Genomic DNA, 22,955 nt, shown 5'->3' on the forward strand with positions numbered 1-22,955 from the left:
ACGATCCACCCACTCTACGTCACGCATCACATCCCGAACCCTCAGCAGTGAAGATACGGGGCATTAAATCCTTCTGGTCAAATTGATTTCTATTTATCAAGAAAATAAGTAGAATAATTTAAAATCATATAAAAACAGACCATTTACTAGAGGCTCATTACCAACACATTGTTTTAATATGGGGAAAAGTAAAAACATCATTCAAGGTCTGCACATAAAAACAATGTGTGTTTTTCTTACTTGTACAGATAGGTGACTGTTCAAAGTTATCATGCCATCCTACACAGATATTAAACTGTTTAGGCTACAAATACATATGCAGGATGTTTAAATGACAAAGTCTTGATGGTGATAACTCATTGTATGCAATATGTAGACCACATGGCAGTTTGTGTGATGACTCGCATCATAAAAATCCTTACAAACTCAAATGAGGTACAAGAAAACTAGAGATTCTGACATGAAACACACTAAAACATTCAGAAGCAAATATGGACGACACTGAAGACGGAAGCAGCCGCCTGGAGGTTCTCCACTACAGAACTTTGTATCTTCCTTTGCTGGTCGGCTGGTAGGAGTTTTGCTGGAAAGACATTGAGAGAGTAATCAACACGCAGTAGCTACTGTGCGAGAGGAGACAGAAGAAGCTGCAATATAATAGACAACTAACTGCACAACTGTATACTTGAATGTTATTTAACTGCACTGTTTATATCAGTGTTTCTCAAATGGGGGTACGCATACCCCTAGGGGTACTTTGGCGTACTGCAGGGGGTACGTGAGACTTTTTAAAAATGTTAATTTAAATAAATAAATAAATAAATAAATATTAGACTATAACAGGTTCAATAAACATTTACATGTCAATTTTAAATGTAAGTTCAATAAACCCCATTTTATATTCAATATTCTCCACATCAGGGAAAGCACTCTGGACCTAAAAGGTTTGGGAACCTTTAAATGTCTATCTGCGTTCCCAGGACTGGAATGAGGAAGTGATTAGCACCGATAAGATACTGTCAAAACGAGCGATGACCAGAATTCCAATGTTCCCGTACGGGTTCCACATGAACGTTCTATTCTATCATCCCAGAGAGAACCTACCAGTCTGATGAGCTCTTCCTTGATCAGCCTGGTGATCTCAGCCTTGGCTTTCTGCACCGCCAGCTCATTCGCACCTAAACGCCAGAGCAGACCACACCCATCACTGACCACAGGATTACACGACGACAAGCCCTTCACTCTAAATGCTCAATTCATTATCTTATTTTAGACACATTTCTTGTCCAGGTATTCGACATCTGTAATGACATGAAAGCATGTGATGGTCATGCGTACTCTCGATGGCCAGGTAGATCTTGCGTTCTCCTTCCTTGGGTTCCTTCCCTGGAGGGAAGTAGGTTCCTCTGATGGTGATGGCCGCCTCGGAGTATTCCCCGATGCGCTGCAGCGCCTCCTTGGACGTCACCTTCCACCGGGCAGTCTGGGACGCGCGCACAAACACACACACGCACACACACACACACACACGCACACACAAAAACACACACACACAACGCACGCACGCACACACACACGCACACACACACACCACACAAAACGCAACACACAATACTCAACACACAAACAACACACGCACCACACACATCACACACACACACACACACACACACACACACACACACACACACACACACACACACACACACAAAATACATTCAGCATTGATTTCCACAGAGAGAGATCAATCCAGAAGGAAGATTTGACTGCCTGAACTACGGAACATTCCCTCTGGTTCCTGGGGAACAGATGGAACCCATCCAGGAGCCCTTCCCTCTGGTTCCTGAGGAACAGATGGAACCCAGCCAGGAGCCCTTCCCTCTGGTTCCTGAGGAACAGATGGAACCCATCCAGGAGCCTGAACTACGGAACCTTCCCTCTGGTTCCTGAGGAACAGATGGAACCCATCCAGGAGCCTGAACTACGGAACCTTCCCTCTGGTTCCTGAGGAACAGATGGAACCCATCCAGGAGCCTGGATGAACCCGTCCACTGAGAGAGACCGAGCCTGAGTCTCTCCAGAGTCTCTCCTTTAGTGGAGCTGACCTGAGGGAAGTCGTTGATCTCCAGCTCCTCCTCGTATCTCTTGACCGTCTCTGCCTGCTCGGCCGCCTGTCTCTCCTCCTCCAGCTTCTCCACGGGGATGTAGTTGAGCTTGGCGTTGATCTTCTCCGCCAGCTGCTCCGCGATGGTCTTGGCCGAGACGGACGGGGCCATGATGGTCCCGCCCCTCAGGATAGCGTTGGTGGCCTGTTGCATCACATCCTGTCCAGAGCAAGGAGTCAGATGAGGGCAGTGATTGGGTAGCATTAAGGCTCTCTCACACGCACACACACATAAATACACACACAAGCGCGCGCGCACACACACACACACACACACACACACACACACACACACACACACACACACACATTAAATAAAGATGTTTGTTTGTTGTTGTTGTTTTGTTGTTGATTGCCAGCCCCTACCTGAGCCTCAGCTCCCAGGTTCTTCTGAGCGTTGATGCGGAGTGCCAGCCGCTTGGCCATCTCCAGTTTCTGGATGTTTCCGGCGGACGGCACCCCGAGGTTAGCCATCCCCCCTGCTGCCGCCGCCGCGGCGCCCGCCGACCCGCCGCCTCCCCCCGAGGCCGACAGGTCCTTCACCCTCTTCTTGGAGTTGAACATGCTCTCGATCTGCTCGTCGATCTGGGACAGGAACGAGGAAGGAGGGTGTTCATTTTTCACTATCTATCAATCAATCAATCAAAGCTTTATTTGTATAGCGCATTTCATACCCAGAGGCAACACAATGCGCTTTACAGAGAACAAGGGAGGAGGGCATACGACCCACTCTCTACATATTCCAGAGGGAAGCAAAAAAAACAGTAATCACCCAGGGGCCAGATAAGTGAGCTGTAAAAATTCTTCCCTGACCCCTCTCAACAAGGCGATCGAGCAAGCTCCAGGAGTATGTTTGTCTACCGGCTAAGAACATTTATAAAGCAATAAATTAAATTACATTACATTTTCAGAGTAAGAGAGGCTAAAAACATCATAGGAGAGACATGGCAAATACTGGTGTATGTCTGTGTGTGTGTGAGTGTGCCTGGGCCCAGATAGAGGCAGGGGTTCGGGTAGGGTGGGGGTAGGAAAAGGATACGGACCCAGGTTAGGGTGAGGGGGACTGGGCCCAGGAAGTGGACTGTCTAACAGTACAGTGGTAGCTTGTCAGCTGGCTAAACACTACATCATTCCACTTCTCATTTCGGGACTGTTCTATCCGCTTCTATGTAATGGGTGAGCTGAAATCAAGCGCACCTCAGGCTAACAGTATCAGTACATAGTATCTGACCCCAGGTCAGCGTTCAATACATAGTATCTGACCCAGGTTAACAGTATCAGTATAGTATCTGACCCCAGGTCAGCGTTCAATACATAGTATCTGACCCAGGTTAACAGTATCAGTATAGTATCTGACCCCAGGTCAGCGTTCAATGCATAGTATCTGACCCAGGTTAACAGTATCAGTACATCGCATCTGACCCCAAGTCTGAGGCCACATCCACATGAACACGAAAAAAAAAAACTCTGTGTACGTGTGGACAGGAGGCCAAAACACAGAGAAAAAAGTCTGTTTTTATAAACATCGGTGTACGTGTGGACGGGGCCTGAGAGCTGACTCACATCCAGAGGGCCGTCCTCGTCGTCGGAGTCCTGCAGGCCCAGCGCCGCCTTCTGCAGCTTCTTCCTCTCGTTGGCCATGGCGTGCTCCGTCTCGTCGAACTTGAAGCCCTTCCCTGAGAAACCGCTGCTGCTCTTAATGCTCTTCCCCTCCTGGAGAGATGAACAGGATACGCACGCAGACAGGAAACGCAAGCAGACAGAAAACGGGAAACAGACAGGAACAGGAAATGCACGCAGACAGGAAACAAACACATGCAGGAACAGGAAACACAGACAGGAATCAGGAAGCGCACACAGACAGGAAACAGGAAACGCACACAGACAGGAAACAGGGAACAAACAGCGGGTCAGGCTGGCTGATCTGACGGGGAATGTTTTGCTTGTGAAGAGAAGTGGTGTTGGGACAACAATCATTATGAGGCTAGTTGTAATTCTCTGGACTCAAGCTCCACCCACTCTGATCCCCACAGGAGAACAGATATTAAAGGTGTAACATAGAGGGAGTAGGACTGGAGTTGGTGGTTCATCTTACACAGGAGTGCAGATATTCGAGGTGTAAGGTAGAGGGGGTAATATTAGAGGTGTAAAGTAGAGGGGGTAGATGGTTAATCTTACACAGGAGTACAGATATTCGAGGTGTAAGGTAGAGGGGGTAATATTCGAGGTGCAAGGTAGAGGGGGTAATATTAGAGGTGTAAGGTAGAGGGGGTAATATTCGAGGTGTAAGGTAGAGGGGGTAATATTCGAGGTGTAAGGAAGAGGGGGTAATATTCGAGGTGTAAGGTAGAGGGGGTAATATTCGAGGTGTAAGGTAGAGGGGGTAATATTCGAGGTGTAAGGTAGAGGGGGTAATATTAGAGGTGTAAGGTAGAGGGGGTAATATTCGAGGTGTAAGGTAGAGGGGGTAATATTCGAGGTGTAAGGTAGAGGGGGTAATATTCGAGGTGTAAGGTAGAGGGGGTAATATTCGAGGTGTAAGGTAGAGGGGGTAATATTAGAGGTGTAAGGTAGAGGGGGTAATATTCGAGGTGTAAGGTAGAGGGGGTAATATTCGAGGTGTAAGGTAGAGGGGGTAATATTCGAGGTGTAAGGTAGAGGGGGTAATATTCGAGGTGTAAGGTAGAGGGGGTAATATTCGAGGTGTAAGGTAGAGGGGGTAATATTAGAGGTGTAAGGTAGAGGGGGTAATATTCGAGGTGTAAGGTAGAGGGGGTAATATTCGAGGTGTAAGGTAGAGGGGGTAATATTCGAGGTGTAAGGTAGAGGGGGTAATATTCGAGGTGTAAGGTAGAGGGGGTAATATTCGAGGTGTAAGGTAGAGGGGGTAATATTCGAGGTGTAAGGTAGAGGGGGTAATATTAGAGGTGTAAGGTAGAGGGGGTAATATTCGAGGTGTAAGGTAGAGGGGGTAATATTCGAGGTGTAAGGTAGAGGGGGTAATATTCGAGGTGCAAGGTAGAGGGGCTAATATTCGAGGTGTAAGGTAGAGGGGGTAATATTAGAGGTGTAAGGTAGAGGGGCTAATATTCGAGGTGTAAGGTAGAGGGGGTAATATTCCAGGTGTAAGGTAGAGGGGGTAATATTCGAGGTGTAAGGTAGAGGGGGTAATATTAGAGGTGTAAGGTAGAAGGGGTAATATTCGAGGTGTAAGGTAGAGGGGGTAATATTCGAGGTGTAAGGTAGAGGGGGTAATATTCGAGGTGTAAGGTAGAGGGGGTAATATTCGAGGTGTAAGGTAGAGGGGGTAATATTCGAGGTGTAAGGTAGAGGGGGTAATATTCGAGGTGTAAGGTAGAGGGGGTAATATTCCAGGTGTAAGGTAGAGGGGGTAATATTCGAGGTGTAAGGTAGAGGGGGTAATATTCCAGGTGTAAGGTAGAGGGGGTAATATTCGAGGTGTAAGGTAGAGGGGGTAATATTCCAGGTGTAAGGTAGAGGGGGTAATATTCCAGGTGTAAGGTAGAGGGGGTAATATTCCAGGTGTAAGGTAGAGGGGGTAATATTCGAGGTGTAAGGTAGAAGGGGTAATATTCGAGGTGTAAGGTGGAGGGGGTAATATTCGAGGTGTAAGGTGGAGGGGGTAATATTCGAGGTGTAAGGTAGAGGGGGTAATATTCCAGGTGTAAGGTAGAGGGGGTAATATTCGAGGTGTAAGGTGGAGGGGGTAATATTCCAGGTGTAAGGTGGAGGGGGTAATATTCGAGGTGTAAGGTAGAGGGGGTAATATTCGAGGTGTAAGGTAGAGGGGGTAATATTCGAGGTGTTAGGTAGAGGGGGTAATATTCGAGGTGTATGGTAGAGGGGGTAGGGGGTTAATCTTACAGCCTTCTGCTGGTCTTTGAAGGAGGCCCAGAGGTGCTCCAGCTCAGCGGGAACGGGGGAGGCAGACATCTCCAGCGCCTTGATGATGTCACCGGCGTAGCGCACCTGCTCGTCTGTGATGAACGTGTAGGCGAAACCCTGGGAGACAGCACAGCGGTGAGGGGGTTAGGAAGGTTAGGGACTCAACGTGAGGCGAGCACCAGACATACTACATCCTGTTTTGGCATACTATATACTAGGGTAGTATGCGATTCGGAACGCAGCACTAGTGTTTTCCTCATGGCTAGTAGAGCTAGTGTGTTTGCTGGCTAGTAGAGCTAGTGTGTTTGCTGTCTAGTAGAGCTAGTGTGTTCCTCCTGGCTAGTAGAGCTAGTGTGTTTGCTGGCTAGTAGAGCTAGTGTGTAGTGTGTTCCTCCTGGCTAGTAGAGCTAGTGTGTAGTGTGTTCCTCCTGGTTAGTAGAGCTAGTGTGTTTGCTGTCTAGTAGAGCTAGTGTGTTTGCTGTCTAGTAGAGCTAGTGTGTTCCTCCTGGCTAGTAGAGCTAGTGTGTTCCTCATGGCTAGTAGAGCTAGTGTGTTCCTCCTGGCTAGTAGAGCTAGTGTGTTTGCTGTCTAGTAGAGCTAGTGTGTTTGCTGTCTAGTAGAGCTAGTGTGTTCCTCATGGCTAGTAGAGCTAGTGTGTTCCTCATGGCTAGTAGAGCTAGTGTGTTCCTCCTGGCTAGTAGAGCTAGTGTGTTCCTCCTGGTTAGTAGAGCTAGTGTGTTCCTCCTGGCTAGTAGAGCTAGTGTGTTTGCTGGCTAGTAGAGCTAGTGTGTTCCTCCTGGCTAGTAGAGCTAGTGTGTTTGCTGGCTAGTAGAGCTAGTGTGTTCCTCCTGGCTAGTAGAGCTAGTGTGTTTGCTGGCTAGTAGAGCTAGTGTGTTCCTCCTGGCTAGTAGAGCTAGTGTGTTCCTCCTGGCTAGTAGAGCTAGTGTGTTCCTCATGGCTAGTAGAGCTAGTGTGTTCCTCCTGGCTAGTAGAGCTAGCGTGTTCCTCCTGGTTAGTAGAGCTAGTGTGTTCCTCATGGCTAGTAGAGCTAGTGTGTTCCTCCTGGCTAGTAGAGCTAGTGTGTAGTGTATCCCTCCTGGCTAGTAGAGCTAGTGTGTTCCTCCTGGCTAGTAGAGCTAGTGTGTTTCCTGGCTAGTAGAGCTAGTGTGTAGTGTGTTCCTCCTGGCTAGTAGAGCTAGTGTGTTTGCTGGCTAGTAGAGCTAGTGTGTTCCTCCTGGCTAGTAGAGCTAGTGTGTTCCTCCTGGCTAGTAGAGCTAGTGTGTTCCTCCTGGCTAGTAGAGCTAGTGTGTTCCTCCTGGCTAGTAGAGCTAGTGTGTTTGCTGGCTAGTAGAGCTAGTGTGTTCCTCCTGGCTAGTAGAGCTAGTGTGTAGTGTGTTCCTCCTGGCTAGTAGAGCTAGTGTTTGCTGGCTAGTAGAGCTAGTGTGTTCCTCCTGGCTAGTAGAGCTAGTGTGTTTGCTGGCTAGTAGAGCTAGTGTGTTTGCTGTCTAGTAGAGCTAGTGTGTTCCTCCTGGCTAGTAGAGCTAGTGTGTTCCTCCTGGCTAGTAGAGCTAGTGTGTTTGCTGGCTAGTAGAGCTAGTGTGTTTGCTGGCTAGTAGAGCTAGTGTGTTTGCTGGCTAGTAGAGCTAGTGTGTTCCTCCTGGCTAGTAGAGCTAGTGTGTTTGCTGGCTAGTAGAGCTAGTGTGTTCCTCCTGGCTAGTAGAGCTAGTGTGTTTGCTGGCTAGTAGAGCTAGTGTGTTTGCTGTCTAGTAGAGCTAGTGTGTTCCTCCTGGCTAGTAGAGCTAGTGTGTTCCTCCTGGCTAGTAGAGCTAGTGTGTTTGCTGGCTAGTAGAGCTAGTGTGTTTGCTGGCTAGTAGAGCTAGTGTGTTTGCTGGCTAGTAGAGCTAGTGTGTTTGCTGGCTAGTAGAGCTAGTGTGTTCCTCCTGGCTAGTAGAGCTAGTGTGTTTGCTGGCTAGTAGAGCTAGTGTGTTTGCTGGCTAGTAGAGCTAGTGTGTTCCTCCTGGCTAGTAGAGCTAGTGTGTTCCTCCTGGCTAGTAGAGCTAGTGTGTTCCTCCTGGCTAGTAGAGCTAGTGTGTTCCTCCTGGCTAGTAGAGCTAGTGTGTTCCTCCTGGCTAGTAGAGCTAGTGTGTAGTGTGTTCCTCCTGGCTAGTAGAGCTAGTGTGTTCCTCCTGGCTAGTAGAGCTAGTGTGTTCCTCCTGGCTAGTAGAGCTAGTGTGTAGTGTGTTCCTCATGGCTAGTAGAGCTAGTGTGTTCCTCCTGGCTAGTAGAGCTAGTGTGTTCCTCCTGGCTAGTAGAGCTAGTGTGTTCCTCATGGCTAGTAGAGCTAGTGTGTTTGCTGGCTGAGCGCTGACCTTGTTGCCGGCCCTGCCCGTGCGTCCGGCCCGGTGGACGTAGTCCTCGTAGTGGTTGGGGCAGTTGTAGTTGATGACCAGGATCAGCTGCTTGACGTCCAGCCCGCGCGCCGCCACCGACGTGGCCACCATCAGGCGACACGTGCCGTTCTTGAAGTCATTGATGATGCTGTCCCTGTCGTACTGGTCGATGCCTTACGGAGGGGAGACACGTTTTGGGATTTTGTACGTCTACGAGGTTTTGAAAGCGTCTTTCTCGGTTCTATCGTGGAACAGCCTCCCTCCACACATTGGACACGCACAGAACCTAGGGCTCTTTAAGTGTCAGCTCAAAACACACTTGTTTTCACTGGCTTTTGAGGCCTGATAGCCTACATCCCTTGTCCTGTTTTGTGTCCTGTCCTTTTATTATTCTGTGATTATGTGCACTTTATTCTTTTTTTTTTGTTTATTTTATATATTGTACAGCTTTGGTGCAACTTCGGTTGATTTTAAATGTGCTTTATAAATAAAGTTGACCTTGACCTATCGTAAGTCATTTGATTTATGCTTCGCTACCTCCCTCCCTCCTAGCTCTGGTCCAGGGCGTTAGGGAGGGCGGAGCTCGCCAACGCCCTGTGAGGAACCACATTTCTCCTTTAGCTTCTTTCACTCAGTCTGCTTTTCAGTGTCTTCAGATAATATATTTTCGTTACTCACCGAAGTGAAGAATGACGAAAGCTTTTTCTCCGAGGCGTTTTAACTTCCTGCGCCCCACTTTTTTTTGCACTTAAGTCGCACATAACCACTAACCTGACTCCGCCATACTGATGACATGATCTCTCCATGGAAAGTCAAGCCACCTCGGAGAAAAGGCTGTCATCGTTCCAAAAACGTCTTCACATTGGTGAGTAATGAAAAGATATTATCTACAGATACTGAAGAGCAGACGGAGTGGAAAAAAAAGCAAATGGAGAAATTAAATCCTGACGGGGCATTAGCAAGATCCCACCTCACTGCACCCTGGACCAGAGCTCGCTCTCTCTCTCCCTCCCTCCATCCCTCCCCCCATCCCTCTCTCCCTCCCTCCCTCTCTCTCCATCCCTCTCTCCCTCCCTCCCTCTCTCCATCCCTCTCTCTCTCCCTCCCTCCCTCCCCCCCTCTCTCTCTCCATCCCTCTCTCTCTCCCTCCCTCTCTCTCCATCCCTCTCTCCCTCCCTCTCTCCCTCCCTCTCTCCATCCCTCTCTCCATCCCTCTCTCTCTCTCTCCCTCTCTCCCAGTGCCTACCTCCGTGTAACGACAGGCAGGGGTAGGAGGCCTTCATCAGGTCTTTGAGGAGGGCGTCAGCGTGCTCCTGCTTGTCCACAAAGATGATGACAGAGCCTTTCTCCTGGTAGTGGCCCAAGATCTCCAGCAGCTTCAGGAACTTCTTATCCTCCTCGATCACCAGCTAGACACACACACGCACACACACGCACGCGCACACGCACACACGCGCACACACACACACACACACACCAGACACACACCCCAGACAGACACGAACGCGCACACACACACAAACACGGGTCATCAAGCCATTCAAATATCCCAAGAGCTGTGCAGTTTATTGATCAGACCAGGCCTGTGTGAGGTTGAGGCTTCCATAATCTCACATAGGCAGACCCAATGTTTCCGCTGGTAAGGTTTTGCCACATGGCGAAATCCTTGCCACCACACCATACATTTGATTAAAAAAATAATAATACAAATTAGGTTATATACTGTATATTAAAGTCTTAAACGTAACTTTCTAAATAGTACTTCCTAAATGCACTTTCAAAACCATGATAATGTCATGCCCGCATTTTTATTTTCAACAATAGCTTGGGATCTGACTTTGCGCGTGAACAGATGTTTTCTTCAGCGAGCCCATTACAAAATAATGTAAGCTAGTGTTTAACTAGTGTTTGAATTGGACCAAAATGTGCCGGTACCTAGCCTACTCCTCACTAGGGTACATAGCAGTTTCAAATATATTAATATTTGTAATCAATAAGTGGACTCATACAGCGTAGAGGCAGATAACGTTCCAGTTAGAAGTGCCGGCAGTTCCTGCCCATCTCTGGCTTATTTGGTCTTATCATTCTCTGATGACAACTGGCGGATCATAAAGCATAAAGTCTACATTTTCCAGATGGACATCCGACCTGGTTCCTCATGCTTTCTAATAAAGATCCTCACCACGTGTTGTTCCACGTCAGAGCAGACCACGCTGCGGCCGCCCACCTGCACCTCGATGGGCTTGGACAGGATCCGGCGGGCCAGCGCCTCCATGGCCCGGGGGAACGTGGCGGAGAACATGACCGTCTGGCGGTCTGGACGCACGTTGTCCATGATACGCATCACCTGAGGGACGAGCACGGGGGGTTAGGAATGTGTGTGTGTGTGTGAGGAGTGTGTGTGTGTGTGTGTGAGGTATCTATAACACTGCTAGTTAGGAGTGTGTGTGTGTGTGTGTGTGTAGCATCTAGTAACACTTCTAGTTAGGAGTGTGTGTGTGTGTGTGTGTGTGTGTGTGTGTGTGTGTGTGTGTGTGTGTGAGTGAGTGAGAGAGAGAGAGAGAGCGGTATCTAGTAACACTGCTAGTTAGGAGTGTGTGTGTGTGTGTGTGTGTGTGTGTGTGTGTGTGTGTGTGAGAGAGAGAGAGAGAGCGGTATCTAGTAACACTGCTAGTTAGGAGTGTGTGTGTGTGTGAGGTAACTATAACACTGCTTAGTTAGGAGTCAGTGTGTGTGAAGCATCTATTGTTGAAGTTGAAAGGATTTATGGGTAATATCTGAGGTGATGCGAGTGGGTGTACTCCAGTTGCCTGCTTCAATACTTCCTGAAGAGGATAGCTTGGCTTTGTTCAGTTGGAAATCCTCATTTGAATATTGAACACTCATTTACACAATTCCATGTCCCGTTGTGGTAGTGAAGTGAAAGGAGACCCCGTCAGAGGAGTGGACCGGAGCAGCCGTACCTGCGGCTCGAAGCCCATGTCAAACATCCGGTCAGCCTCGTCCACCACCACGTACGTGACCCTGCGCAGGTTGGTGACGCGGCCTAGACGCCCAGGGAGAACGGCGACACACAGGGAACACCAGTTACCTCAGGAGCACAAACTCACAACACCAAACCCGGACAAGCTAGCTGCCCTAACGGTAGTCAACGTTACATCTCAACAGACCAACAGTAAAGACAACATTCACGGGCAAAACTAGATAATCAAAACGCACACAATGGCTACAATTCAGATGATTATTTGTAAGACTACTTTTCAGTGGCCAGTTTGTTTAGTGACTCTCTTGTCTTGCGTACCATCTCAGAGGGCATGAGGACCTGTAAATGTCAGAAAACAGCCCCATGATACAATAACAGAGATGGGGCCACATGAAGCATTAGAGCGCCTTTTCACCTAAAAAGGAAACATATTAGAGATTACCTCGCATGTGTGGAAGACACACATTCTAACCTGTCTAGAACCATGTTATCACTTCCCTATGCAACAACTTGGGACAATGTTCTACTAGCTACATGTCTCACTTGAGCAGGTAACAGACATGGTTTCATGCACATCAACTCACTCACGGTTCTTCCTCCCTTCTCTTTCCTAGACATCTGGAAGGCTGACTTACTGCACGCCCTCCGTGACCTCCCGACCCCTGAGGGGTCCGCTCGGCCTCCACCTACCTGGGGCGGCCATTAGGCCCATCTTCAGGGAACGCCTCGTGTCTCGTTGTGGATATGATTCTCAGAGGTGGTCAAACAATGTCGACAGTTTAGTAAACGGAGCCACCGACTTCACTTGTGAACATGCAGACAGTCCCATGCAAGACAGGCTGATCACAGCTCACCAACATCAATCTGCACGCCGTGCTTTTTAACCGTCTGCTGTCTGGTTTTTTAAGTCGGCGGCGTAGAGTTTTGATTGGAGGACAGAAACACCGACTCAAATACCAGCAGACATTTAAAGAGCAGAGAGTGCTGGTGGACCACACACACTGCTGAGTATCTCCCTACTCTGAGCCAACACTAACACACCCCCAGCTGCGGAGGAGGGCTGTTACTCACCGCTGTTGGCGCCCAGCATGTCGATCATCCTCCCTGGCGTGCACACGATCATCTCCGCCCCCCTCTTCAGCTCCGCGATCTGCACCACCGGAACACGTCCACGTTAAAGGCACAGTTCAGCTTTTTAGGATTTACATTTAAAATGTCCCGTTGGACTAGAGGGTCAGGGTAGCGTTCCACACTTCAGACAACCTTTTAGTTATTATTACATATTTAGTATTATTATTTAGTACATACCTCCGTTTAACACTTCACTTTTCGCAAAACCTTACTGAACCCAACTGATATGAATGCACGACTCATCTGACAAAGTGAGTTATCCCTGATACGGAGAGAGTGGCTGTGTGTGTGTGTGTGTGTGTGTGTGTGTGTGTGTACCTGTTCACTGATGCCCGTGCCTCCGTACACACACACCGCGCGGAGTCCCAGCGGCTTGGAGAACTTCTTACACTCCTTGGTGATCTGCAGGGCCAGCTCCCTGGTGGGCGTCATGATCACAGCTGGGGGGGACCAACCCAAACAACGGCTTTAGGAAGGAAAGGCACTCCTCAAAGAGTTTGATCTATAGGCATATTTCACTGAATCTAGTTGTTCTTTCTAGAGCGAGGGTATTTTTTTCCCCTCACTTGTGAAGCCCTATTTCAAAACACTTCATACGAACTGTACTTTGGTTAAGGCGCTTTGGATAAAAGTCTGCTAAATATAAATTGAGTTTATATTTGTTTCATTGCCTCATTGGTTGGCTTACCAAGGGGTCCCTCCCTCCGCCTCCTTCCTGATTGGCTGGTTTACCCAGGGTCCCTCCCTCCTCCTCCCTGATTGGCTGGCTTACCAAGCGGTCCCTGCCTCCTCCCTAATTGGCTGTCTTACCCAGGGGCCCCTCCCCCTCCTCCAGGGGTCTCTGGTCCAGGATGTGTCGGTACATGGGCAGGAGGAAAGCGATGGTCTTCCCGCTGCCCGTCTTGGCGATGCCGATCAGGTCGCGGCCGGACATGATGGCAGGGATGGCCTGCGCCTGGATGGGCGTGGGCTTCTCATAGCTGTGCCTGTGAACGGCAGAGACAGACCAATCACATCTCTTCTCATAGCTGTGCCTGTGAACGGGAGAGACAGACCAATCACATCTCTTCTCATAGCTGTTCCTGTGAACGGGAGAGACGGACCAATCACATCTCTTCTCATAGCTGTGCCTGTGAACGGGAGAGACAGACCAATCACATCTCTTCTCATAGCTGTGCCTGTGAACGGCAGAGACAGACCAATCACATCTCTTCTCATAGCTGTGCCTGTGAACGGCAGAGACAGACCAATCACATCTCTTCTCATAGCTGTGCCTGTGAATCAGACCAATCACATCTCTTCTCATCCAACCGCTGATGGGACACAGAGCAGACTGATCAAAACAAACACACCTCAGTCCACCACCCTTTTTACTAGTAACATTTTGACGTCAACCATGTCAGGATGGGGACTATTTCAGCCCATGCAGGGATCCAGGGGAGCTCTGTGAGACGGGCCGTCTCTCTGGACCAAGGTTATTATAGTTAACGAAAACTAACTAAAAAAACGAAAACTAGGGGTGAAAAAAGATTTTAGTTAACTGAAATAAAAATAAAACTAGACTTTACAAAAAAACGATAACTAACTAAAACTGTAGTGCGTTTACAAAACTAACAAAAAAACTAAAATGATTGAGAAAATGTCCTTAGTTTTAGTCTTTTTCATTTCATACATAAGCCTAGTCTTTTGGGTGGATATGAAATCTATCCTCCATGTTCTTTAGCTGTGTCCCTGCGCAGGAGTAACCTGACGTGCGCCAGATGGTTTGTTTCACGCAGAGTGAAACAACGTGAGCTCAAGATCAGGATAGTCTCACCAGGCTAGCGCAGAAGAATAAAAAAACTAAAACTAATACTGAAACTAATAAAAACTAAACTAAAACTAAGCATTTTAAAAAAATAAAAACTAAACTAAACTAGCAAACCTGCTTTAAAACTAATCAAAACTAAACTGAAATTGAAAACAAAAAGTTAAAACGATATAAAAACGAATGAAAAAAGCACAACTATTCTAACCTTGGTCTGGACTCACCTCTTCAGGGCGCTCAGGATCTTCATGGACGTCCCACACTGCACCCAGGTCTTGATGGGCTTGGGACAGCCCTTACCCTTCACGTTGACGCCCTCCAGCTCCAGCCGGTACACGTGGACCTCTGCAGGGATAGGGCTCAGGGGTTAGCTAGGCGGGTGGACAGCTTTGAGTAGAAATAGATCATTAAATAGTTCATTTTATTTATAAAGCCCTTTTCGTTGTCAGACAAAGTGCTGAAATAATCACAAAGTCATTAAGAAAACAAAGCAGAAATAATAACAAGCAGAATCGTAAGAGAGACTAATTAAAATATATATTTAAAACGTTTGGCTGGATTACATACGTTATATATGTATACACAGAGAAAAAGAGAGAGTAGAGTATTGTCCTTGTTTGAACATTTCATCCAGATATGAAATCTAAAGAGACCAGTCTCCAGGCTGGGAAGAGCTACTGTAGATCAAACAGGGTCTCTGTTCACCAGGGTTACTGGAGATCAAACAGGGTCACCAGGGTTACTGGAGATCAAACAGGGTCACCAGGGTTACTGGAGATCAAACAGGGTCTGTTCACCAGGGTTACTGTAGATCAAACAGGGTCTCTGATCACCAGGGTTACTGTAGATCAAACAGGGTCTCTGTTCACCAGGGTTACTGTAGATCAAACAGGGTCTCTGATCACCAGGGTTACTGTAGATCAAACAGGGCCTCTGATCACCAGGGTTACTGTAGATCAAACAGGGTCACCAGGGTTACTGTAGATCAAACAGGGTCTCTGTTCACCAGGGTTACTGTTACCAGGGTTACTGTAGATCAAACAGGGTCTGTTCACCAGGGTTACTGGAGATCAAACAGGGTCTCTGTTCACCAGGGTTACTCGGAGGAATCTCAGGTGCATTTGATTTCTCTCAGTTTGCATTTTGGGGACCGTTTCATCATTGTTGTAATATTACTACGTCAACTAAACACACACAGTGGGAGCAGCGATCGTTTCTTTCTACTGTTTCTATACTGTCTGTCTACTGTTTCTATAGTGTCTGTGTGCTGTTTCTATAGTGTCTGTGTGCTGTTTCTATAGTGTCTGTGTGCTGTTTCTATAGTGTCTGTGTGCCGTTTCTATAGTGTCTGTGTGCCGTTTCTATAGTGTCTGTGTGCCGTTTCTATAGTGTCTGTGTGCCGTTTCTATAGTGTCTGTGTGCCGTTTCTATAGTGTCTGGGTGCCGTTTCTATAGTGTCTGGGTGCCGTTTCTATAGTGTCTGTGTGCCGTTTCTATAGTGTCTGTGTGCCGTTTCTATAGTGTCTGTGTGCCGTTTCTATAGTGTCTGTGTGCCGTTTCTATAGTGTCTGTGTGCCGTTTCTATAGTGTCTGTGTGCCGTTTCTATAGTGTCTGTGTGCTGTTTCTATAGTGTCTGTGTGCTGTTTCTATAGTGTCTGTGTTCTGTTTCTATAGTGTCTGTGTGCTGTTTCTATAGTGTCTGTGTGCTGTTTCTATAGTGTCTGTGTGCTGTTTCTATAGTGTCTGTGTGCCGTTTCTATAGTGTCTGTGTGCCGTTTCTATAGTGTCTGTGTGCCGTTTCTATAGTGTCTGTGTTCTGTTTCTATAGTGTCTGTGTGCTGTTTCTATAGTGTCTGTGTGCTGTTTCTATAGTGTCTGTGTTCTGTTTCTATAGTGTCTGTGTGCTGTTTCTATAGTGTCTGTGTGCTGTTTCTATAGTGTCTGTGTGCTGTTTCTATAGTGTCTGTGTGCTGTTTCTATATTGTCTGTGTGCTGTTTCTATAGTGTCTGTGTGCTGTTTCTATATTGTCTGTGTGCTGTTTCTATAGTGTCTGTGTGCTGTTTCTATAGTGTCTGTGTGCTGTTTCTATAGTGTCTGTGTGCTGTTTCTATAGTGTCTGTGTGCTGTTTCTATAGTGTCTGTCTACCGTTTCTATAGTGTCTGTCTACCGTTTCTATAGTGTCTGTGTGCTGTTTCTATAGTGTCTGTGTGCCGTTTCTATAGTGTCTGTCTACCGTTTCTATAGTGTCTGTCTACCGTTTCTATAGTGTCTGTGTGCTGTTTCTATAGTGTCTGTGTGCTGTTTCTATAGTGTCTGTGTGCTGTTTCTATAGTGTCTGTGTGCTGTTTCTATAGTGTCTGTGTGCTGTTTCTATAGTGTCTGTGTGCTGTTTCTATAGTGTCTGTGTGCTGTTTCTATATTGTCTGTATGCTGTTTCTATATTGTCTGTGTGCTGTTTCTATAGTGTCTGTGTGCTGTTTCTATAGTGTCTGTGTGCTGTTTCTATAGTGTCTGTATGCTGTTTCTATATTGTCTGTGTGCTGTTTCTATAGTGTCTGTGTGCTGTTTCTATATTGTCTGTGTGCTGTTTCTATAGTGTCTGTGTGCTGTTTCTATAGTGTCTGTGTGCTGTTTCTATAGTGTCTGTGTGCTGTTTCTATAGTGTCTGTGTGCTGTTTCTATAGTGTCTGTGTGCTGTTTCTATAGTGTCTGTGTGCTGTTTCTATAGTGTCTGTGTGCTGTTTCTATAGTGTCTGTGTGCTGTTTCTATAGTGTCTGTGTGCTGTTTCTATAGTGTCTGTGTGCTGTTTCTATAGTGTCTGTGTGCTGTTTCTATAGTGTCTGTGTGCTGTTTCTATAGTGTCTGTGTGCTGTTTCTATAGTGTCTGTGTGCTGTTTCTATAGTGTCTGTGTGCTGTTTCTATAGTGTCCGTGTGCTGTTTCTATAGTGTCCGTGTGCTGTTTCTATAGTGTCCGTGTGCTGTTTCTATAGTGTCTGTGTGCTGTTTCTATAGTGTCTGTGTGCTGTTTCTATAGTGTCTGTGTGCTGTTTCTATAGTGTCTGTGTGCTGTTTCTATAGTGTCTGTGTGCTGTTTCTATAGTGTCCGTGTGCTGTTTCTATAGTGTCTGTGTGCTGTTTCTATAGTGTCTGTGTGCTGTTTCTATAGTGTCTGTGTGCTGTTTCTTCACACCTTCTGGTGTCATCTTGGCCAGCTCGGGAACCTCCACGTAGAAGTTCTTGCGGTACGGCTCGTACTGGATCTTCTTGTGGTCCACGGGCTCCAGGACCTTGCGCTGCTTGGTCTGGTAGCCGGTCAGGGCCGTCTGCAGGTCCACCTCCTCCTCCTCGGACGAGTACTGGTGAGGACAGGGAGGGAGGGAGACGGCGTGTTAGTGGGCTCTCTGTCTCCAGAGGGGTTTGTCCCCCGTAAACAAGAGACACGGCGCGGACGCAGTCTGGCCCTCTGTCACCTCCATGGCATCCTGGTCGTTCTCCATCAGCTCGCCTTTCTTCTTGTGGCTGTGGATTCCTTTCTTGGTTTTGAGGACGGTCATGACTTTGGTTACGGTCATTCCTCCTTTCTGTTTAAGGAGAGGAGAGTCAAATGTTTAAATCGAACACTCAAAACAGGGCTTTCACACGACAGACACAGGAGAGAGAGAGAGAGTTGGAGGTTTTTATACGACAGACAGGAGAGAGAGAGATTTGGAGGTTTTTATACGACAGACACATGAGAGAGAGAGAGAGAGAGAGTTGGAGGTTTTTATACGACAGACACATGAGAGAGAGAGAGAGTTGGAGGTTTTTATACGACAGACACAGGAGAGAGAGAGGAGGAGGTCATCAGGAGAGGGTCAGACTCACCTTGTCGTTGCCCTTCATGGCGCCCATGTTGAACTTCTTCACCTCCTCTTTCACCTCCTCCATGTAGGCGTCCAGGGGGTCCACCTCGTCCTCGGCCTCCTCCTCCATAGGAGCCTCTTTCTCTTTCTCCTTCTCCTCCTCTTCCTCCTCCTCCTTCATCTTCTCCTCTTTTATCTCTTTTGTTTTTAACTCCTTTCCCTCGCCGTCGCCGTCCTCCTCCTCCTTCTCCTCCTCCTCCTCCTCCTCTTCATCGCCCTCTGCGGGGGCCCCGCCCTCCTCGTCGTCATCTGAAACACAGGGAAGGAGATGAGATCAACCAGGACTGAGGTGCTCATCTGAGGTGCTGACCCAAGGGCCTAGAATCACCTCGCTCGCTGCAGAAACGTTGGAGGATGAAATCATTGCAGCAATCGGAGTGTGCGACTCTTTCTAGCAATTTGATGAAATCAACATTTTTGTTCAAACACATAAACCAGCTTTCAACAACATTAGGTCCCCATTCAGGCATTATGAGAATGTGTCCTTCCTTGAGGTGATCTTGACTGAACAGGTGAAAGCGTGTTCCTCCTAACGCACCGACGGCCATCCAGTTTGATCACGTCAGGGTTGGGTAACTGGACTGCACTTATATAGCACTTTTCCACCTTAGCGGCACTCAAAGTGCTTTACAATGGCCTCTCATTCACCCATTCACACACACATTCACACACCAATGGCGGCAGCTGCCATGCAAGGTGCTAACCTGCTCATTGGGAGCAATTTGGGGTTAGGTGTCTCGCTCAAGGACACTTCGACATGTGGACAGTTGGAGCTGGGATTCGAACCACTGACCCTTCGATCATTGAACGACCCGCTCTACCAACTGAGCTACAGCCGCCCCAGGTTGGGGTTCGACTGCGACCACGTTCTTTACCTTCGTCGTCCTCCAGGCTCCACTTCTTCCCCTGTTTCATCTCCTCCAGCTCCCTCTTCATCTCGCCAATGTTCTCGATGGCCTTCTTCCTCTGCTCCTCGCGCCACTTCTCCACGCGTTCCTTCCTCTTCCTCATCTCCTCCTCCAGCTTGTTCTGGTCAAAGTCTTGCTGTGGGGACAAAAAAGACATTCACATAATATGCGATTACAATATATATTAAACACAATATAACACAATATTTTATATTCATACATTTTATATGAATATATTCAACACAATATGACAGATTTTCCCCTCTGCGTGTGAAGTTCAGTTGTAGAACATACATCTTCAATTTTTTCCTCCTCTTTCTCATCTTTTATCTTCTTCTTGTCGGAGGGGGCATCAGGATTATCCTTCTCCTTGCTTTTAGACCTATGGAAATAAAAGAGGAATCGTTTTAGAGCACTTTTCTACTGCTTGAGCTCCTGCACCACTCAGAATATCAGCTCAAAAGTATTGCTTGAGTTCCTGCACCCAAATAGAAACAGTACCAGTGCCTACTTCAGTCTAAGTCAAGCACTGGACAGACTGAGTGAGTCTGAGAGAGTCACATCTTTGAGTGAGGCTTATGAGAGTCATATCTTTGAGTGGGGCTTATGAGAGTCATATCTTTGAGTGAGTCTTATGAGAGTCATATCTTTGAGTGAGTCTTATGAGAGTCATATCTTTGAGTGAGTCTTATGAGAGTCATATCTTTGAGTGGGGTTTATGAGAGTCATATCTTTGAGTGAGTCTTATGAGAGTCATATCTTTGAGTGAGTCTTATAAGAGTCATATCTTTGAGTGGGTCCTTATGAGAGTCACATATTTGAGTGAGTCTTATGAGAGTCATATCTTTGAGTGAGTCTTATGAGAGTCACATCTTTGAGTGGGGCTTATGAGAGTCATATCTTTGAGTGAGTCTTATGAGAGTCATATCTTTGAGTGAGTCTTATGAGAGTCACATCTTTGAGCGAGTCTTATGAGAGTCATATCTTTGAGTTAGTCTTATGAGAGTCACATCTTTGAGTGAGTCTTATGAGTCATATTTTTGAGTGAGTCTTATGAGAGTCATATCTTTGAGTTAGTCTTATGAGAGTCATATCTTTGAGTGAGTCTTATGAGAGTCATATCTTTGAGTGAGTCTTATGAGAGTCATATCTTTGAGTGAGTCTTATGAGTCATATTTTTGAGTGAGTCTTATGAGAGTCACATCTTTGAGTGAGTCTTATGAGAGTCATATCTTTGAGTGAGTCTTATGAGAGTCATATCTTTGAATGAGTCTTATGAGAGTCATATCTTTGAGTGAGTCTTATGAGTCATATCTTTGAGTGAGTCTTATGAGAGTCATATCTTTGAGTGAGTCTTATGAGAGTCATATCTTTGAGAGGGTCTTATGAGAGTCATATCTTTGAGAGAGTCTTATGAGAGTCATATCTTTGAGTGAGTCTTATGAGAGTCATATCTTTGAGTGAGTCTTATGAGAGTCATATCTTTGAGAGGGGTTTATGAGAGTCATATCTTTGAGTGAGTCACATCTATGAGAGTCACATCTTTGAGTGAGTCTTATGAGAGTCATATCTTTGAGTGAGTCTTATGAGAGTCATATCTTTGAGTGGGGCTTATGAGAGTCACATCTTTGAGTGGGGCTTATGAGAGTCACATCTTTGAGTGAGTCTTATGAGAGTCATATCTTTGAGTGAGTCTTATGAGAGTCATATCTTTGAGTGGGGCTTATGAGAGTCACATCTTTGAGTGAGTCTTATGAGAGTCATATCTTTGAGAGGGTCTTATGAGAGTCACATCTTTGAGTGAGTCTTATGAGAGTCATATCTTTGAGTGAGTCTTATGAGAGTCATATCTTTGAGTGAGTCTTATGAGAGTCATATCTTTGAATGGGGTTTATGAGAGTCATATCTTTGAGTGAGTCTTATGAGAGTCATATCTTTGAGTGAGTCTTATGAGAGTCATATCTTTGAGTGGGGTTTATGAGAGTCACATCTTTGAGTGAGTCTTATGAGAGTCACATCTTTGAGAGGGGCTTATGAGAGTCATATCTTTCAGTGGGGTTTATGAGAGTCAATCTCTCACTTTTCATCGGCCTTCCTGTTCTTGCTGGGGCTCGTTGACCGTGACCTCCTCCCCCTGCTCCTGCTGCTGGACCTTCTCCGGTCCCGACTCCTGGATCTCCTCCTCTCCCGACTCCTAGAGCGCCTGACCACACCAGACAATAAAGCAACATAAAAAGCAAAAAACACACACTCTTGTCTTTCTTTCTCCAACATACTCTCTCGTCCATCTCGCCCTCTCCCTCTCAACGCGCTCACCTAGGACGCTTCCTGTCTCTTGACCGTGATCGGCGTCGCTCCCGGCTTCGTGACCGCTCCCTCCTGTTGCGATCTCGGTCCCGGTTTGCAACCCGGTCATCCTTCTTCGATCGTTTATCGGGGGAACGACTTTTAGACCGACTCCCAGATCGACCCCTCGACGCGGAGCGTTTCCTATAATGCCTGGAAATTTGTCACAATAATGGATCATTATAATAACCAATTGATATGGTCTGTAGATGCGGTAATGTAGACCCGAGTGAAAAAAAGTAAATGAATGGTCCCTGGCAAGGCGGTATACCGGGGTATAGCCCGAATAGTATGCCGACCTGGACCAGGAGAGAACATGTAAATACCACACTGAAAGGGGGCGGCTGTAGCTCAGTTGGTAGAGCGGGTCGTTCAGTGATCGAAGGGTCAGTGGTTCGAATCCCAGCTCCGACTGTCCACATGTCGAAGTGTCCTTGAGCAAGACACCTAACCCCAAATTGCTCCCAATGAGCAGGTTAGCACCTTGCATGGCAGCTACCGCCATTGGTGTGTGAGTGTGTGTGAATGGGTGAATGAGAGGCCATTGGTGTGTGAGTGTGTGTGAATGGGTGAATGAGAGGCCATTGGTGTGTGAATGTGTGTGTGAATGGGTGAATGAGAGGACATTGGTGTGTGAATGTGTGTGAATGGGTGGATGAGAGGCCATTGGTGTGTGAATGTGTGTGTGAATGGGTGAATGAGAGGTCATTGGTGTGTGAGTGTGTGTGTGAATGTGTGAATGAGAGGCCATTGGTGTGTGAGTGTGTGTGTGAATGGGTGAATGAGGCCATTGGTGTGTGAGTGTGTGTGTGAATGGGTGAATGAGAGGCCATTGGTGTGTGAATGTGTGTGTGAATGGGTGAATGAGAGTCCATTGGTGTGTGAATGTGTGTGTGAATGGGTGAATGAGAGGCCATTGGTGTGTGAGTGTGTGTGTGAATGGGTGAATGAGAGGCCATTGGTGTGTGTGTGAATGTGTGTGTGAATGGGTGAATGAGAGGCCATTGTAAAGCGCTTTGAGTGCCGCTAAGGTGGAAGAGCGCTATATAAGTGCAGTCCATTTACCATTTACCATTTGAAAGGGTCAAAATACCTTGTTGATGTAACGTGACAATACTAGGTCCTACGCCACCGTGATGTTGGGGTTGGGTGTGTTGCTCAAAGACCCTAAACCCAGCTAGCTAGCTAACGCGTTAGCTTCATTAGTCAGCTAGCACGACGCAGTCTTAGAGGAGGAATCTCATTTGAGACGGAAAACAGACGAAGAAGAAGCTGTATCAAGTTAAGCAAGTCCCACTTACCTCGACTCTCTCCCCATGGTCGGATAGAGGATTGAATGTTAATGTTTTATGGTGGCAAAGCTAAAACTTCTGCGTTTGTTTTCATGCGTTGTGGTCACGTCCTGATATGACT

At 47.0% G+C, this 22,955-nt stretch overlaps 1 protein-coding gene across 1 annotated transcript; it reads right to left on the bottom strand.

Moving 5' to 3' along the window:
• Window positions 1–176: 176 nt before the first annotated feature.
• Window positions 177–22,947, bottom strand: ddx46 (DEAD (Asp-Glu-Ala-Asp) box polypeptide 46). Its single transcript, XM_084450549.1, has 23 exons — window positions 22,844–22,947; window positions 21,513–21,695; window positions 21,277–21,399; window positions 19,491–19,578; window positions 19,164–19,332; window positions 18,251–18,537; window positions 17,857–17,967; window positions 17,577–17,742; window positions 14,606–14,726; window positions 13,385–13,560; window positions 12,893–13,014; window positions 12,515–12,593; window positions 11,424–11,506; window positions 10,643–10,807; window positions 9,707–9,869; window positions 8,440–8,633; window positions 6,050–6,187; window positions 3,728–3,877; window positions 2,531–2,749; window positions 2,106–2,324; window positions 1,339–1,483; window positions 1,105–1,178; window positions 177–583 (listed from the first exon to the last, which is right to left on the bottom strand). The coding sequence occupies exons 1-23, from the start codon at window positions 22,858–22,860 to the stop codon at window positions 536–538; spliced, it is 3,240 nt and encodes a 1,079-aa protein (XP_084306675.1). The 5' UTR covers window positions 22,861–22,947; the 3' UTR covers window positions 177–535.
• Window positions 22,948–22,955: the final 8 nt, after the last annotated feature.

This window comes from Borostomias antarcticus (assembly GCF_949987555.1).
Source record: "Borostomias antarcticus genome assembly, chromosome: 15".
NCBI lineage: Eukaryota > Metazoa > Chordata > Actinopteri > Stomiiformes > Stomiidae > Borostomias > Borostomias antarcticus.

Coding starts and splice junctions, on each gene's coding strand:
- ddx46 (XM_084450549.1), bottom strand. Junction 18,538..19,163: donor GAGCCTGGAGGACGACGAAG/GTAAAGAACGTG, acceptor CCTGTGTTTCAG/ATGACGACGAGGAGGGCGGG. Junction 8,634..9,706: donor CTGCCTGTCGTTACACGGAG/GTAGGCACTGGG, acceptor CCCCTCCGTAAG/GCATCGACCAGTACGACAGG.